This window comes from Microcebus murinus, chromosome 18 (assembly GCF_040939455.1).
Source record: "Microcebus murinus isolate Inina chromosome 18, M.murinus_Inina_mat1.0, whole genome shotgun sequence".
NCBI lineage: Eukaryota > Metazoa > Chordata > Mammalia > Primates > Cheirogaleidae > Microcebus > Microcebus murinus.
Genome location: NC_134121.1, coordinates 27699146 through 27718059, shown reverse-complemented (window position 1 = coordinate 27718059; position 18914 = coordinate 27699146). Strand labels below are relative to the sequence as shown.

The 18914-nt window shown below is 46.5% G+C and overlaps 1 protein-coding gene across 4 annotated transcripts in view; it reads right to left on the bottom strand.

Moving 5' to 3' along the window:
• HNF1B (HNF1 homeobox B) overlaps positions 1–7536 on the bottom strand; it is a 50803-nt gene extending 43267 nt beyond the window's left edge. For 2 of the 4 annotated variants that reach the window (XM_075994378.1, XM_012782284.3), the window contains exons 1-2: positions 6994–7536; positions 2028–2227 (exon numbers count right to left, since the gene is read on the bottom strand). In XM_075994378.1, coding sequence (XP_075850493.1) covers positions 2028–2227; positions 6994–7337 — 544 coding nt within the window. In that variant the 5' untranslated portion in view covers positions 7338–7536. The remainder of the gene's footprint in view (positions 1–2027; positions 2228–6993) is intronic. The other 2 variants (XM_012782046.3, XM_012781969.3) reach the window with 2 other exon arrangements.
• Between the last annotated feature and the right edge of the window lie 11378 nt (positions 7537–18914).

The following is an 18914-nucleotide window of genomic DNA, read 5'->3' as shown; positions in this document are numbered from 1 at the left end:
CTCGCTCTTGCTCAGGCTGGTTTTGAACTCCTGACCTCGAGCAATCCGCCCGCCTCGGCCTCCCAGAGTGCTAGGATTACAGGCGTGAGCCACAGCGCCCGGCCTATTCATCTCATTTCTTAATTTTTATCCCATGCTTGTGTGTCTTATATACCATCCTTTAAGACTTGACTCAAACATCACCTCTTCTAGGAAGCCCTCCATGATGACTCCAGGCAATTTAGCAATTCCTCTGCTGCCCCTTGTGTATACCTTTATAATAGCTCTTGGAAAGCTGCTGTCATAATTTATTCAAACAACTCAACTCCCTCACTGGATTGTAAGTCCCTAGAAAATGGACTTGTGTATTCCACAGCCTAGCATAGTGTTTGGCATGTAATAGGTGCTTGTCTAATAGTTACAGAATGAAGGAATGTTTCTTAAGCTTTATGTCTCATGTGACTTTAAAACAATAACAATAACAATGACAACAAAAAATCCCTTGCAGAGACTGCCATACATTTTTGTAAAATGTCCCTCCTCAAGTATCTTGAGAAACTTTATGACATTTCTCGTTAGAAGGTTCCAGTCCACCTTTCCTGTCTCCCTCTCCTTTCCCAGGGAACTCTCATTGAACACAGTGAGGCAGCTCACATTGGAGATGCTACATAAGGCTTGGATTGGGCAGGTCCCAAGGGTTCTTGGGCCTTTGGAGATTGTGGCTCCTGAGAATTTTTTTGGAATTTCCAGGAACAACAGAGAGTTGCTTCATGTTAGGCACACAAATTCTCCAAAAGCAAATCACCATGGATGGTGGGCCAATCCATACTTTAAAAGCACCCCCAAACCCCCAGAAGCAAACAGTTCTCACTTTGCTTCTTCTAATCTACCCATTTAATTCTTCCAACAAAAGCACAAACAACCACAATATAAGATGAATGCCTAAAACCTCTCCTTCCACCAGCCCACAGACACTGCGACAATAAATGCTGCAATCGCTGCAGAGCAGTATGTAATAGTAAACAAGAGTGATTTTTTAAAAAGTTACCCTTCATTGAGAGAGGAAAAGCCCAACCCCCAAGAGAAAGTGGTGGAAACTACCACCTTGACAAAGACAGAGAAGCCTTGGCCCAGAGAATAGTTGTGGGGAGAGTGAAAACTGATACAAAATTCTCCTGGGAAAAGGGCCAGATCAAAATAATGAAAGTGAAATGTCAAAGTATACTTTCTTAAAATAAAAACACTATATCATTCATCCTCTTATTACTCAAATGCAGTTCAAACTTTCCTAGACTTCAAAACAAAAATCTCTCAGTATTATGGGAGGGGGGAAGAAATCATGGGACAGAAAGAAAATTTTAGCACGGGAATCAGAATGATAGGGATCGATGGGTCAGAGTTCACTTTCACTGTGCCCTGCCTTAGCTGGAAGTAGCTTCTTCATTAGACAGGGTCACCAGCTGAGGTCCCCAAACTCTACCAATTTTGGTAAACATGAGTAAGCACCTTAAATTGCTTCAGGACTCAGCCCCCCCCCCTCAAGAAAAACAAGGTCAGGTTCTGAATATATTTATACAAACACCCTCTGTTTTTTTAAACTTTTTCCAGAGAGGAGGAAAATAACAGTAATAGTGAGCAATATTATTGACTGCAATGAAATGCCTTTGTTGGAAACTCTGACGGTGGTCATGTAGCAAGGGGAGAGGCTGGGCTTACTTTGGGGAAGATATTTCCATTCTGTTCCCTACTTGGTTTCAAAGAGGAAGATGTTGGAAGGAGGGGCCTGAAAGTTCAAGGTACATCACATACACTGAAGGGCTTGTCAAAGCAATGGGCTGGGTAGCAAGGCACTGTGGGAGAAGAAAATGCTATCAGCCAATCCATTGTGCCACAGCCATGAAGGCCAAATCCACCGGCCAGCTTCCTTCTATTTGCCAAGAGCTCACAAAGTTCTTCTTGATGAAGGGGAAACTGAGGCAGCCCACAGGGGTCAGAGTTAGAGCAAAGGTTACTGCAGGTTGAGGCAGAGACAGGATTAAAACACTTACGTCGGAGGATCTCCCGTTGCTTTCTGACATACCAGGTGTACAGGGCAGCACGCTTCTGGGTCTTCATTGGGGTGCCCTTGTTGAGATGCTGGGAGAGGTGTGACTGGTTCAGGCCGGTGACATCGACCACCTCCCTCTGAGGGATATTGTGTTGCTGCATGTAGCCCTTGATCATTTTGGCAGCCCTCCAAGGGTCCTCACTAGACAGATAAGCAGATAGTTAGGGTTGCTAGTGGGAAATGTCTGAGGAGAAATATTCTCTATCTAGGGCTTTTTCCTACCCTTTCTGCAAAACTTGGATTTCTCCACCTGTCCAAGCTACAACCTGGGGAGATGTGTGAGGCCAAAATGGAACCTAAATAGAAGATGAGGTGAAGGCCCTTGAACAGTATTCGTTAGACAGGGTCACCAGCTGAGGTTCCCAAACTCTACCAATTTTGGTAAATTAAGCACCTTGTACAGTATACTCTATTCTCTCCTTCTGAGATTAGCAGAGAAAAAAAGACTTCCCATCTTCAGGAATGGGAAAGCACTGTCACCACTCTCTCTCATTAAGCAGAAAGAAAGCTCTTGTTTTCTTTTGCTTTCCTTCATTTTTCTGTAAGGTGAGAGACTTAAAAGGCAAGAGGCCCACTGGAAAGTGGAGATGCCATTAGCTTGGGGCTGGCCTGGCTGATCCTACAAATATAGGAGTAGTAGAATCAGTTTCTAAATTTGCCTCATTTTAGCCTCAAGCCCTCCTACATTATTTTCCTTCTGCATGGGTGTCTCAGTTTCTTCTAAAATAGGTGTGAAACCTATGTGTCCACCACCTGAGAAGCAAGGAGGACTTCCTAGCTAAACAGTAAATAGTTTTCAGAGTTTTAGAAAAGTTGTCCAAAATATTATGACATTCCTCCCTGGGACTAAAAAATCATATCATTGAAGTGAGGCAAGTAAAATTTAAAAAAAAAAAAAAAAGAAAGAAATTATCCACAGCCCCGCCTCCCAAACAAAACATAATGAGGACAAATAATTTCAGTTTTGGACATTAACAATCCAGAATGCCTTGTTCTTATGCCAAATGCCTGTATTCTTATGTTCCTCCCAAATCCCAAATGCCCATATTCTTGTGTTTCTCATAAATGTCAAGCTTTGGATAGGAACATGGTTATACTTTTCATTTCTCATAAACACAGGTGTGCAAGGAACTAGTATTTGTGCCTTTGAATTTTGTCTAAAATGTTTTCAATTTTGCCAATATCTTGTCTTGCTTATTGAGGGATCTTATCTAAAACAAGAAATTAGGAAAATAATGCACAGTACAGAACAAAAGTATTACAGAAGCAATATATCTACATATGCTACTTATTTAATGCAGCTACATATTTAATTTACAAAAACAGGATCCCTTTACCGTATGTTGATATATATGTATTAGCGTGGCAGAACATGAAAAAAATAAAGGGAAAAGTAGTTTCAGATGAAACAAAAAAATAGTGTAAAGCAGAGGCCAAATAGATAAGAGTGTGGTGATATAATAATCAATTTATTTCTAAATGGTGCCTACAACATATAAAATAAAACTATTTTGTTGGCTGTTGCTTAGTGTTGAAAAGAACACTTCACATAACAACTATTTCTGTTTGGTTATCTCGGCAAACACTTAGCAAAATTAAAAAATAAAAAAAAAAAAAAAAAAAAAAAAAAAAAAAAAAAACTATTTTGTTTAATGAATAAAAATCCAGTAATCAAACAGATATTTTGTAAGTATTTGGATAGTTGTGATTATTTTAGCAAGCCTTTTATATTAAATTTGTGAGAACACAGGCTTCGAGAAAAATTTTTGAGAAATGCAAACTTTTCAGATTAATTATATATTAGTCAATGAATGTCTTAAGTATTTATATTTCCAAGTAATACAATATAAGGAAGCAACAAGAGCAAAAAGAAAATTCGTTACAGTCTCAAACGTGGAGAATTCACATTGAGTAAGAGAAAAATAATGCAATAAACATTTAAGACATACCCATGTAAACATGAGAAATCATTTAAAAGTTCATTTCTGGCGAATACTTCCACAAATATTGTTAGGGTGGAAAACCACTTTCAACAGATACGTACAATAGCTTCAAAAGTTAGACAAAAAAAGTATTTGCATTTTAAAAGTTAATATTGCTTTAACAGATTCTTTGGCTATTTTTCTCGTGTTTAAATTTCTTAACCTGTGTTCATTTTGTGTGCCTAAGAAACCCAGCGAAATAGTGTAATGCTCTACGTGCGAGTGGTTCTGTGGAAAGAGCGAATTAGCTCAACTATTGGGAAGGTTAAAAAAAAAAAAAAGGCCACGAAAACCTTATAATTTATGGCAAAACATTTAAGCCCGAATTAAAAGACTAGAGTTGGGCGTAAAATGGCGCTGTTATACGTTTACAGCTCTCCGACCCCCAAATTCACGCGTATTCACCAGGAAGAGCCCGGAGAGCTGGTTAGTTTTTTTATTTGAAAATACAGCTCACGTTCAGGGTTCCTAACCCGGATAAATACAAGGATCCCGAGAAGCGCGCGGCCATTGTGTTCAGAGCACAGGTGTCAAACGCCCGACCGCCCGGCACGCTCCCTCTGGATCAATGGCTTTGCTGCCCACCAGCAGGGACGCCCGGGACCCCGGCATAGGCCGCGGCGATCTGGGTAAGAAGCCTCAAGCAGCCAGTTTGCCAAACGCCTCCCACCGCGCCAGCCTAGAGCCCCGAGCCGGGGACTCGGGAAGCGCGCAGTCCCCGACCTGCCTTTCTTGCCTTTCTCTTCTAGGAGGTATCAAGGGCGTCCCCGAGCTCCAAAAAGTGCCTTTTCTTTTTCTTTTCTTTCCACCTTAGGGAAATAGGGTGGGCAAAGAAAGGGAGTGCATATGCCTGGGGCTCGGGAGACCACTGTGCAGTGACCTGGGAACCGCTAGCAATTTCTTGAAAAATTACTTTAATAAAGTCTGACACTCCCAGGGCTGGGGGAGGTAAGGCAGCACTCGTTTGGGAAAGGAAGAAAAGCCTCGAAGTCTGTCCCTAATGTAGCGAGGGTCTCCGGGCCCCTCGTCCCCCTTCCCCGCCCCGCTGGAGCCCGGGGACGTGGGGAGGAATAAGGCTGAGGTTCGAGGCCCCGGGCTGGGCCTGGCTCTCCACCCGCCGGGCCTGCGGGTCTCGGCGACCCTGGAGCACCGCGGGCGGCTCCAGCTCTCGGGCAGCCCGGGTCGGGCGCCGGGGCAGAGAGGCCCCGGGGCGGCGCGGAGGTCCTGGCTGGGCGCGCCCCGCAGCGCGGTGCGTGTGCGCTGGGAGCCGCCAGCAGCCCGGCGTCTGCGTTTTTATTTCCTTCCCCCTCTAAGCCGCGTTTACAACTTCACCAATGAATAACCCGCCTCTCTTTTCAACCTAATCACGGCTCTTTGTGTATCTTTCTGTTGATGATTTATAGAAATAAATTAATAACACCCCAACTCCACGTGCTGCAGTTTATGTTACATCTCTGCTGCGTGCGGCCGGGTGCGGAGGGGCGCCCCAGGTCTCTTCGGGATTCCCAGGTCCTTCCAGCGCCGCGCTGGAAAGCGGGAGCCTGCAGCCAGGAGGAAGGGCCTAGGCCCTGCTGGCCCTGGGTGGCCGGCGGCGGGAGCCGGCTTAGTCCTCCAGGCCCAGTGCAACCTCCCGGCCTCCCTGGCTCCTTAGCTGCTCCGAGGGGAGCCTCTCTCGGCCTCTCTTAGCCCCCCGCGATTCACACCTTCCAGAGTCCTAACCCCAACCGGGAAAAAATCCCCTCCACGCAGAGAAATGGCTAGGAAAGATCCTCAAACCTATGAATTATAGCAAAATACTTTTTTGGGAAAAGAATCTTGAGATCCCCCTGATTGTCTTGGCTACGGGGCAAACCTTCAAGTCCCCAGAGCCCAAAATCAAATGCAAGGTCATATCCCACCCTAAACTGCCGTTGCAGGCTCGCGGGGCCGAGGCTCAGTCCTGGCCCTTAAAGCCTTGAGACCGCGGCGCTCATGTCGGAGGCCACTCGAGGGGCCCCTTCCTAAAGCCTAGTGGCCAGGAGCGCAGTGAGGTCTAAGGGAACCGCTCTGGTCCGCTCCTTGGATAATTAGTAACCAGCTGTCAAAGCCTAAGGCCGGTCCGGGAGGACAAACGACCCCGGCCCCGAGGTAGATGGCCAGCCCGCCTGAAGTCCCTGGGGGAGGCCGGGTGTGGGCAGCGAGATCCAGAAACGCCCTCCTTTCTCAGAGTGAGACCAAAACCTCTGCGAACTGAGGTGTTAGCTGCACTTGCCCCACAACACCCCCGCGTGCTTAGACTCGAGGTTTCTTTTGCCCCGCGCGGGTCCACCCGGGCCCTACATGCAAACATCCCGCTTTGCAAATCTAAACCTGCTTTGAGGGTTCCAGACAATCCCGGGCCTTTTATGGGCTCAGCTAATGAAAAGCCCACCAAAGAACTTGCCTCCCACATCCTGGCCCCCGGTGTCGCCTGTCCCTCGGCAAAGAACCGCAGGTCGCTGTGCCCGAGGCCGACCTGCGTCTTCCCCAACCCGAGGCAGAGCGGAGGAGAAATTTTTGGCCTGGGGCTTTCGGGACCGCGACCCTCTGCTCCCGGAAAGCTGCAGCCGTTTTCCCGCGCCCACTCGCGCCTTCAGTCGCGTGGGCAAACCTCCGGGCAAAGGGCTCCGCAGCTCCAGTCCACCTGGCCAAGTCCCAGCCCCGCCGGGAAGGCCCTTGGGTCCCCAACAGTGATTTGGGCCCAGGGAGAAGCCCTGGCGCCCCAGGGTCGTCTGGCTGAGGGATCGGGAAGGGTCCAGGTGTTGGGAGAGGAGCGGAGCCCCCCCAGGGGACTTCTCTGGTGGGAAACAGGCTTGGCGAGAGTGGCCGGGCGCAGTGTCACTCAGACGCGGGCACCTGGGGCTCAAGGGGCTTCGGCACGTATTCTCCGCCTCGCTCTGCGCTTACCTGAGCATCCGGTCCACCTCCGCCCGCTGTTCCGCCGCCTCCTCGGTGTTGAGCGCCTGCAGCTCCTTGAGGATGGGAGGGGTGTCATAGTCGTCGCCGTCTTCGGAGCCCTCGTCCCCGGACAAGCGGCCCTTGGCGTGGCCGTTGGTGAGAGTATGGAAGACCGGCTTGGTGTCGGGCTCGGCCCCGCTCCCGGGGGACAGGGGCAGCGTCTCCAGCTTCACCCCGAAGTTCGGAGATGGCAGCAACTCTTCCAAGGCCTGGACCAGCACCTCCTTGGCGACCCCAGAGCTCAGCAGGGCGCTCAGGAGTTCTTGCTGGAGCGACGTGAGCTTGGACACCATTTTCCAAGGACGGAAAAAGAAGGGGCTGAGGGGGGTGGGTGGGTGCGAGAGAGGGTGGAGGGGAGTTCCACAAGCAACCCCCAATCCAGGAACCCCTCCACCCTTCAGCCTCCAAACACCTGTTACTCCCCGGGGTCCCGGAGTCTCCTCCGAGAGGAGTCAGAAAACTTCTAACTTGCCATGATCGCCACCATTAGGCCATATAAGATATGCAAATTAGTGGGAAGGGCCCAGCTTTCGGCAAAATGCAAATGATGGTGGGGAGGGGGGAAAACCGAGAGAGAGGGAGAGCCCGAGGGGCAGACGAGAAGAGCAGGAGGCTAGCCCGGGAGCCGGCCTTGCCAGGGTCCATTGTACTCGCGCTGGGGGGCTGAAGACCTTCTTTTACTGGTTCTATTTATCAGCCAAACTTTAGCTGACCTTTGGACTTGTTAAGCAAATGGCTTGCAGCTTAGGCGCGGGGGCTTTTCCGCCGGTTACGAGTTTCTCTTTAGTCCAGAGAGAAGACACTACGCTTCGGGGTTCAGGTAAAAGCTGCAGGAAGTTTGGGTGCTCTTGGAAGAAAGGGATGGAGAAGGACGTGAGGAGTAGACCCTCTGATGCGTCCCAGCCCTTGCAGGCAGGTGGTGGGCCAGGAGAGCCAGCCGTGTGGAGGAGAAAGGGACCACTTGGGCAGGGGCGCTGACACCTGGGGAAAGTGGGGTGGTGTCAGGCGGGTGAGTGTGTATGAGAGAGACCTCATTTATTTCTGCCACGGTTGCCACTGTCCAGGTCTCAGGCCCTCACGGGACGGGTCTGGCGGTGTGGATTTACCGGCCCTGAGAGCGTGGGCGGGGGTGAAGGAGGCCGGGAGGACCTTTGGAAGGAGGCACCGATTGATTTATGGCTAGAGGGAGTAGCCAAAGTGGAGCTCCCCTGGCAGCCCGGCTGCACCAGCGCCCAGCCTGGCCAAGCCGTGGGGGAGCTGGACTCCTGGGCCACGCTCTCCTGTTCAAACCCGGAATATCAAAGCGCCTGTGCGTTAGGAGCGAAACCTGAACGGCCCGGCCTCCATGCTAACAGTGAAAGCAAGGTGTGGCCTGTGGCTGGATGGACAGTTGCAGCTGCATGTTCCCCGGGCTCACTCATTTCTGGTTTATTCGCAGTTCCAGAACTTCTGTGGTCCCCAGGGCCAGGTGACAGGCTCTGCATACGGTCATTGCAGCCGTGGTGGAAATCTCACACTCCAAGTAGAGAAGGTGCTGGCAAAGCCACTGAGAGGAAAAAAGGTTTTTTCCACTCTGGCCTGGACCCTGAAGGAAGCCATGGGCCTTTCAGCACTGTTGGAATTTCTCTCGCATCTCCCCTGGGAGCATCTCCCCAGGGCACGAGAGAAAGGAAGCAGTCACACCCAAACCCACAGGCTGGGACCTGACTCACTGAAGCCCCGGCTTCTTCGGATCCACTTCTCACCAACGCATAGCTTCTGGGGCAGAGGATACCCCTTCCCCTCTCTGAGCCTCAGTTTCCTCATCTGTAAAACAGGATACTACTGATACCTACAGTGCAGGGGGGTGGTTGTAGTACACATTAAGTGAGACTACCTTTGCAACCTCTTGGTCTCATAATAGTGTTCACACTTTCCAGTCTGGGAAGGCAGGAAGCCAGTCCCCAGTAGAAAAATCTAGCCCCTCTGGAAGCTTAGGGTTTTCAGAATCAGGGAAATGCAGTGCTGGGGTTGGAGGGACTGGGAGATTAGGCACAAGAATTTGGGATCAGCAGGAAAATTGCAAAGGAGCTTCTGAACACATTCTGCTACTCTTCCACTTTCAAAAGATAATTAGGAGGAAGTTAGGGTTAGGTTAGGGATAGCATGGAGGAGGAGAGGTTCAGCCACTCCCATCCACTAGGAACAGGATCACATCTCCTAGGTGTATTGAGAGCTGATGATGTGACTGATGCCGGCCAGGGTGCTAACGAGCTAGGATGCTTCTTTTAGATACAGGGTCTGCTACAGGTGCCTGGGCCACCTGTGCTGAGAGCCAGTCAGAAGCAGGGCTGCTGTGTGCATGGAGCCCCAGGGAAGGTTTACAACTATCTCAGTCCCTCTTTCCCTGACAAAGGGGTAAGAGCTTTATGGAATTGAAAGTCCTTCATTTCACTGTCTTGTCTTTTAGTTTATTGCGACATATGGCAGATCGTTGCTTCTCATAATTCTGCCCAATGGAAGAACATTCTCTGCCTACCCAGCTTGCCTCAAGCAGGATAATGAAGTGTTCAGAGTAAATGTCCCTAGAGAACAATCTTTTTTACTGTCTCTCACCTGCTATCATGACAGAAGCATCAAGTATAATGAAGATCAGTTTCTGTGCTAAGGTGGGAAAACCCATTTAAAACCAGCAATCACTTCCTTTTTAACAACAAAGCTTTGATTTGTAGTTCTAACTGCTGTGTGTCCTAACTTCCAAACGTCTTTCTCTCTCAAAATTCAGGTGTCAGCAAACCTATTCTTCCCCCAACCCTAGCCAACTGTGTGAACATACAGGAAGTTTTGCATAGAGTACAGGGAAAACTTATAAGTGCCCAGGTATATCTACCTGGTAATCTGGCTATTCATATCTAACAACATCCTATAATCCTCCTGCCCAGATCCCTACCTTGTATATGCCATTTGGTGCAATATAGGTGCTCACCAAGTAATTGCAACTATACATTGGTGAATGCACATTTAATATCTATCCTTCATAAGGAAATCGAAAAAAGAAAACTATAAGTAGACCAGCAGACAGTCCTTCAGAATGTGGATCACAAATGCTAACTAAATGAGCTATATCATAAAAACCTTTAGTTAAACTTCCCTCAAATAGAGGAAGACAGAGTATGATTGAAATAACTTTTGTTTATGCTTCATGTAGGATAAAGTGGTTATGGACTGAAATAGAAATTCCATTTTAGAGATGGGAAAATGAGACATATGACAGTCTAAGGAGTAAGTTAATGAGAGGGCTAAGATTGGGGCTCAGAATTTTTGAGCAGGGATTTAGGATGAAACAGGAAGGCCTCTAACTTTCCTTGTTTTGGGAGATGAGAAGTTGAAAGGGGGATAGGTGGAGGATACACAGCACGGAATAGAGGACAGGCTTTGGAGAACTAAATTTGAGACTAAGATCTGTTTAACCAGCTGTGCGACCTTGAGCATGTTATACAGTCTTTCTGATCCTCAATTTCCTTATGTGCAAAATGATAATGACAGTCTGAAGACTAAATGAGTTAGCAACTGCAGTTTCCTGGAATATGGTAGGCTCTTACATATCTAGAAAGAAGAGGCAGGTCATGAAAACATGCTAAGAGGTAGGGCAACCGATCTCTTTGTGCTATTATATTCTCAGCTTGTTTTTAAGAGCTACTGAATTTGAAGAGACCATGTTAGTCTTGTCTACTCAAATAATGAATTTGCAGTTCAAACCCCCAGGGTTTTTTGTGGTTTTTTTTAATGAGAGATGCAGTCTCTGGTATAAAATAATTTAAAATCCAGTTGGCTCAGTATTCTATGAAGGTGTTCTGAGCACCTTGTAGTTAATTTCACAGATTGGCAGACGTGGTGGCTCCTGTGGACTCAGTAGCACAGGATATTTTTCTGCTCTTGTGCACACAGTCTTCCCCCTACTTTCCATACTTGTCCTTCTTTGTTTACAGAAGGGAGACCCTGGTCTTTTCTATCCTCTGCTGCTCGTTCTGCAATGCATTCCCGTTGATTCAGTGGCTAGAAGGCCTCAAAATGAAATCATATCCCGAGTAAAATATAAATACTGCCGTATCCTGGTGTGAAGGAGGTTGGGGGCCTTAATGTTAGAGAGCAGCATTGCAGCCTAGAGAACATTCTAGACTTTGGAGTCAGAAGCCCGAAGTTCTAGTTCTGGCTACAATTCTCCTTTTGGGGTGACTTTTTACCTCCCCAAAGAATTTGGTGAGCACCTTCTCTGGGCTTCTGATTCCACTTTTGAAAAATGGCCAGTAGGTTTTGAAGACTGCTTAAGTTTTCCAACTTTTCTTATGATTTGAAATTCCTAAAAGGTCTTAAATTACCAGGCTGTCTACTCCAGGCCTTTGGGTCCAAGAGCTTAGGCCTTTGGGTCCAAGACCTTAGGGTCCAAGAGCTTAGGCCAGACCACTGTGGAGTGGTGGAAATGAAACTTTTGACTAGCCAGGAAGAAATACACCACTGACAGCAAGCCCCAGCAGGGGAGAGACCCTCTCCTGTCTTACTCTTCAGTGCTTAGAGGTGGTGTTATGTGGTAGGTCCTCAATACAATACTAGTTGAGTAAATAACAAGTGATGGCCTCTGGATAATACTATTAAGGATCACTTTTGTTTCCTTATTTACACTTGTCAGATTTTTCAAGTTGTCAGCAATGAAATTATAGTTTAGAAATACATGCTTTTCCCAGACACAAAAGGGTAGACACTATGATTCCATTTATATAAAGTTAAAAAGTGGAAAAACTAATCCATGATGATAGAGGATTCTGGGGTGCTAGAAAGGATCTATATTTTGATTGGAGTGGTGGATACATCATCAGGCTATCCATGTAGGATTTGTGCATGTTGCTGTATATAAGTTATAACCTGCTAAAAAGTAAACAAAGTATAAAATGTATAAACCCAAACAGTGCAAGTCACTTCCCTATTGGCAGCTGACATGCGGCCCTCCAGATTTTTTTACTATTCATCAGTATAGTTTTTCTTCATTAAAGTCTATAAACTAGTATATTCCAGCAATCAGCAGACTTTTTCTATAAAGGGCCAGATAGTAAGTATGTTAGGATTTGTGGGCCATACAGTCTCTGTTACAACTACTCAATGCTGCTGTTACAGACAATACATAGACGAACATGTGTGGCTATGTTCCAATAAAACTTTATTTGTAAAAGCAACTGGTTGTCGGGATCTGGCCCATGGGCCACAATTTGTCAACCCCTGGATAAAAGCACTTAGCAGGTAGAAATCCATAAATCTGAAAGGACCTTAGAAGTAATCTCACTTCACTTCTTTCTCTTCGGGATGAAGAAACAGATTCAGGGAGGAGAAAAGACTTTTCCCAAGAGATATACCACAGGGCACTAGGAAAATCCCAGCTTTGGGGTCAGATAGAACAACTGCTTTCTGGGAGTGTGTGGGCATAACTTTGGGCAAGTTACTTAATTTCTTTCAGGTTTTGTATTATCGCAAGATGTAAATAGTGATGATAGAATGTATACTTCATGGTGTCAGAAGAATTAAATGAGGTAATGCAGGAAAACACTCTGTGTGGGGCTGGCACAGGCAAGGCACTGATTAAGTGCTTGTTTAGTCATTGCACGCAGCTCAGGGACCCCCTCCCTTCTAAACGAGCACCTTCTGGTATAAGTTCACCAACAACCACCAAGTGTTTATCATATGTGAAGCACCCAGGGAGCACTTGGAGGAGACAACAAATGGATATGGGAAGATCCCAAATCCTCCCAATTCCAGCCTTCACCTTCCTTTCTAGTAATCCCTTTTCAGCTCTGAGCTTTTATTTCTCAATCATGCTGCTAGTAGATGAGCTTTGCCAGGGAAACTCCTAAGGGTAGAGGAGATTTCTCTCATTTTGATAACCCACATTCAATAACCCACATCCTTCTGCTGGGTCGTTTTTAGAAATAGGCTGTTTCCAGTAGTTTGTAAAAGATTAAATTAAAAACCAGCAACCTAGTGTGATATTAAACTCCTAAATACTACACCCAGCATTAAAGAGCTTTCACTCCACAACCATAATCCACTCCACTTTCTTTTACTACAACATCCATGAAAAGTGAGATTGACAATGTGCCCAGCACAAAGTAGGTGCTCCATGAATGTTTATTGAATAAATGGTGGGCCCAGCACACAGTAGGAATTCCATGAAGGTTTATTGAATAAATGATAGGGGCTAGGCTATGGCATTTAAGAAAAAAAGAAATAATCTTTACTAAAATTTCTTAGAATCTGTTTTCAGATTAACATTTAAATGTGTTATTGAAGTGCCCTTGCTACATTCTACCCCTTTTTCCTCCTCACAAATCTGTGAAAGAGGCAATATCACCCCACTTTCATGATGAGGAAATGGAAGCCCCAATAGGGTAAGTCTTGGCCTAAGGACCCACAAATGGTTAAGGGGAACTTAACTGTTGGACTTGGATCTTGGACTGAGAGCCTCCAGATGCCATGTTAAATGCCTTGCTTCTGGCACTATGGCACCTTCCCAGCCCTCTCCCCACCCAGACAGAGGGGGTACACACACGCAAGCACCCTGAAAAGTCTCAGCACAGAGAGAAATCTTGTGATTGCTAGGGTGGTGGGGAGAGACAGAGAGAGAGATCAAAGTCTTTCTTGTCAAAGCATATACTTGGCATAGAAAGAATTATAATATTTGTACAGTATTTTATGGTGTGCAAAGAGCTTTCTCCTTTCATTTGATCTTCAAAAGAGTCCTGCAGAGAAGGTGAGGCAGGCATCACTATCCACATTTCACAGATGAGGAAACTGAGTCTCCAAGGATAAATGACCTCCTGAAGGTGGCAAAGCCACCACCTTGAAAACTGAGTCATCTTCATCTAGACCTCAGTGCTTTCTCCATGACACTGTGTTTGTGTAATGACAGGATTAGCACAAAGCACAGTGCAGGAATGGGTACAAGGCCTAAGAGTAAGACACAATAAGATAACCCAATTTCCACTCCTGATGTCATGTTTGAAGAATGAAAAGGTTCTTTTTTTTTTTTTTTCTTTTTCTCATGAAAGCATATCCAGAAAGAGTCAAGTCTATGAGTCACTTGATGCCCACTTGATGTCACCCTGTGTCTCCCCACCAATGTCTCCTCTCCTCCCATCCTAGAGTGGGGGCGGGTGGACCCTGCCCTTGCCCAACCTGGTGTGTCTGGTCAACAATGCTGTCTGTAACTTGTGCCCTGGGCATAAGAGTGACCACTCAGCCTCACACTAAGGGATGGCAAAGTATCCTTTTATCCTCTCCTGCCAGGCCTGTGGGTGAAGAGCTATGCCGGACTGCTGAGTCATTGCAGCAAACATGTATTGAGTACCCTGCACGTGCTGGGCACTGTGGCAGGTGTCTGGCACTGCTGGGATGAACCAGATTCAATTCCTGCTCTAGAGGAGTTGGTTATGGAGACGGAGAGATTGACATGGGTACACTTACCTCTGTTGCTAGACAGAATGGAGCAGGCTTTATGATAGCACTGTGCTGATTGCTTTACATAAAGCATCTCATTTATTCCTCGTAAGTGCCTATAAGACAGTATTATTCCTATTTTTAGTTTTCTCAACCCATTCTCAGAGTGCTTGAGTTGCATAGAGCTTGTTGTTGCTTATACCGAGTTGAGATTCGAATGCAGCTCTGCCTGGCTTCAAACATTTTCTATACCAGCCAAGAGGCAAGTGCCACAGAGGAATCAGCTTGGGGCTTGGAGCCAGGCTGATTGTGGCTTGAAACCTGTCTCTGTTGCTTCCTAGGTGTCACCTTGGGTAAGTTGCCACTCTGAAACTCAGTTTCCTCATCTGTAAAAAGGAAGACAGTGTAGAAATTGGCAGGGCAGATAATATATGCAAACCGCCTGGCACAATTAATCAATAGAAGGAAATGTTAATAACAATAAAAGGGGAACCAGCAAAATTCTGTGGGGCTCAGGGCCCTTGAAGGGTAAGTAGAATTTTAACACTGAGAAGTCAGAGAGCCTTTCAGGCAGAAAGAAGAGCTGAGCAGAGGCTTGGAAGCATGAAAACAGGTAATGAAAGACCATGGAGGAATCTTCTTAATGATGACACTAGAAAGTTAGGATAGAGCTGCCCATGAGCAAACATTGAGTACCAGGCCTGGGGATTTGAACTTCTCTCCTTAGGCAATGAGGAATCTCTGAATGTTTTCAGGGGGGTATGTGCCATTATTTAATTTGTTTTTTTAAACAAATGCTTATAACAGCAATAACAGTAGTAGTGACTGATTTATTTGCGTGCCTGCATCCGCTGTGCTAAGATCTACACTGTAATCTCATTTGATCCTTGCTATTATCTGAGGTTACTCTCATTAACTACTTTTTACAAAATTGAGTGAAGTGGTTAAATATGAAGACTCTGGAGTCAATTTGCCAGGATTCAGATTTTGGATTCACAACTCACTAAACTACATGGGCAACTTATTAAACCTGTTTATGCCTTAGTGGTCCCATCTTTAAAATGGGGGGGGGTGTAGATAGATAGCGTCTACCTAACGGAGAGGTTGTAAAGAGTAAATGAGTCAATATATTAAAGAGATTAGAAGGGAGGCTGCCAGTAAATTCTCCTAGCTATTTGATTATTATTGTCCAAGGTGACACATCTAGGGAGAATGTGACCCAGTGGATTCCTTGATGGAGACCCTCTAGTGAGCTTTTGCCCTTCTCTAGACAAGAGGTAAATGAAGGTCTATAGTGGGCAACAGAGCAGATGGAAACAGGGCGCAGATGAGGGTCTCTGTAGAAGGAGCCTCTTCAAAGGTGCTGATGGGTGCCCGTCAGATTCCGTGCACCAGGGAGCTTAGGAGGGGTGAGGCACAGCCCACAACAGCAGGATGTATAGAAGTTCAGCAACTCACCAGAAATCACAGCAGAGCAACAGGAAAGTTCAAAAATAATCTGAGTTGGCCAGGCACAATGGCTTACACCTGTTTATCTGCTAATAGCACTTTGGAGGCAGAGGCGGGAGGAACATTTGAGGCCAGGAGTTTGAGATCAGCCTGAGCAAGAGTGAGACCCCTTCTCTAAAAAAATAGAAAAATTAGCCAGGTGCTGTGGCACATGCCTGTAGTCCCAGCTACTCGGGAGGCTGAGGTAGGAGGATCATTAGAGCCCAGGAGGTTTAGGTTGCAGTGAGCTATGATGATGCCATTGCACTCTAGCCCTGGTGACAGAGTGAGACCCTGTTTCAAAAAAAAAGAAAAGAAAAAAAATCTGAGTTAAGATTATAAGAAACCTCCCCCCAACCCCTGCTGTGCCCCTTCCCCTGCCAAGTCTTTCTCCCTCCTACTGGCCCTTATGGCACCTTGCTAATTTCCACTCCTGTACCTGCTCACTTGGAAGAGCTCCTTCCAGCCAAACCAGACTTTGCGACTTTCCTGAAAGCTTGGTTTGAAATTCAAGAGCTGCCTGATTAGCACTGTCCCTTCTAATCATTTCCCGCTGCCCCCCTTGTGGGATCAGCTGAGGGTTCAAGTCCTTTAGTAAGCCCCACCTGACCCTGGGTTGAGTTTTCACCAGTGGTTCTCAGTTGGGCATGGTTTTGAGCTCTAGGGAGGGATTTGGCAATGTCTGTCAGGGCCAGCTCCATGGGGTATGCTTGGGGTTTAATGCTCCGCAGTCACTGTCTTAAAGTTCTTAATATTTTATCTTTGACTTTCTGTTTTGTAAATGAGGCCTGATGGGACAATGGAGCTTGAAGTCAGGGGCTTGTAGTCTCAGTTCATGCGGTCCCATGTCCCTCTGCTTCCCTGCCTTTCTGGGGTGGGTGTCAGGCCCCAGCTCCTCCATCTGCCCTCGGTGCCAGGCCTTTCTCTCCCCACTCCCACCCAGCACACACCATTGCCCTTAGGGGGACTTCACATGGGATGGGGAGGTTGGGATAGGGTGTTCTTGTCCCGTGGCATCTCGGGGTAGGGCATGGTGGTGGTCATCCCTGCAGTGTCATGTCACATTAGGCAAGATGCCCACCCCTGATCCAAGGATGTTCTTGCTTAAAGGTTGCAATGCCCTTGAGGTTTCCCATTTGCCATGGGTTAGAGAGGGAGATACCTGGCTTGACTTCCATGCCCTCAGCTGGGCAAGTCTGTGCCCCAGTGGCTGGTCAGAGGGGGCACTTAGCAGTTTTTTAAACAAGGGGCCCCACATTTTCTTTTTGTACCAGCCCTGACAAATTATGGCCCTAATGTCTAGAAACAGTTTTAGTTGTCATGGCTGAGGGTTGCTTCTGGCATCTAGTGGGTGGAGGCCAAGGATGTTGCTAAACATCCTGCAAAGCACCGTCCAGCCCCCACAACAAAGAATTATCTGGTCTAAAATGTCCATGGTGCTGAGGTTGAGAAGCCCTGGGCTTTGCTTTCCCTCTTTCTGTTTTCAGTGTACTCTGTGCTTATCTCTGTCCTAGCTCTTTGCCCACTTTGTCAAAATAACTTCATCTCCTGTCTAGACTGGAAGGCTCCTCAAGGGCAGGTTGCATTTTTATTAATCTTAGGTCCTTAGTGCCAGGACCTACAGGGCATAGTAGGTCCTCAATGCTTGCTAACTGGACTGACAGGCAGGACTGTGAACTTACCTTATCACATTCCAACCCATTGTTTTGTGTTTGTTGGAAGCATAAAACTGCCTATAGCTATTCTGGATGCATTACATGATTGCATGTTTCATCTTTCCTAAGTGGATTGTAAATCCCTAAAGCACAGGAAATAAACTGTCTTAATCTTCTGTGTTTCTCAATGATGCTTTGAACAGTGTACTGCATGCAGCAGGTGCTCTGTAATCACTCCTTACTAATGTCTTTTGCTCTGTGCCGAGTCCACCTTTCAGCATATCCAAGGCCCAGATTACACTCATTTGTTCATTCAACAAACATCCATTAAGCATTTACTATATGCAAAATGCTGGAGATTTAAAGATGTTAAAGATAAAATTTCTACTCTCAAGGAATTCAGTCTGGCCAGGGAGTCAGGAAGTATTTTCACTCAGCATAATTAAGCATTACAGTTGCTGTAAAACCAGCCTTCATAAAGCTAATGATCAGAAAGAGAGAGAGAAGATAGAGTGACTTTATTTTTAACAGAAATCCTTCAAGCCCCATTTGAGTTTCTAACTTAGTCCTTTGTAACATTTGGTTTCTGCGTTCGAGTGCGTGTCTGTGTCAGACCCTACCGTGGGTCCTGGCGATGCAGCTGTGAATAAAACGGACAAAGTCCCTGTCCTCCCAGAGATCACTCATCAGAGAGGGTGGGAGACAGGCAGCAAGTCAATCCATGGTGTGTCACATGGGGGTGTGCGGTGGAGAGACATGAACAGGCAGGGGAGGGTGAAAAGGGAATGCGTGTGGCACTGCTGTAAGTGGGGGGATCTTCCCAGGGAACACGTTCCAAATAAGTGACATGGCACTGGAAACCAAGCTCAGTGGCGTTTCTCAGGGTGACAGTGCTTCTTGGCATGCCGAGTTCCCTCCCCTCCCCTCCCACAGAGGCCCTGTGTGTGCCCAAAAATCCTCTGTGAGTTGCAGTCAAAGGCACTGACTATGAATAGGAATGAGCTGAATCAAGTGTTATTAAGTTTTTAAAGGGCTTGTCTTTAAAGCAGTAGTCTGAAAATGTCTTTCCCCAGTTACACCTCTCAGTTAAAAAAAATGTTCGAGCACTTAATTTCTGTTATTTGCATTAATCAATCAATTAACTTACTATTAAATACATATGCTGCTACACTAATATGTTATGCTAACATATAAATAAAACGTGTGGAGTTAGCATGAACATAAAAATAAGACCTAAGATGTTCTTCCTGTATGCCCAATGCATCG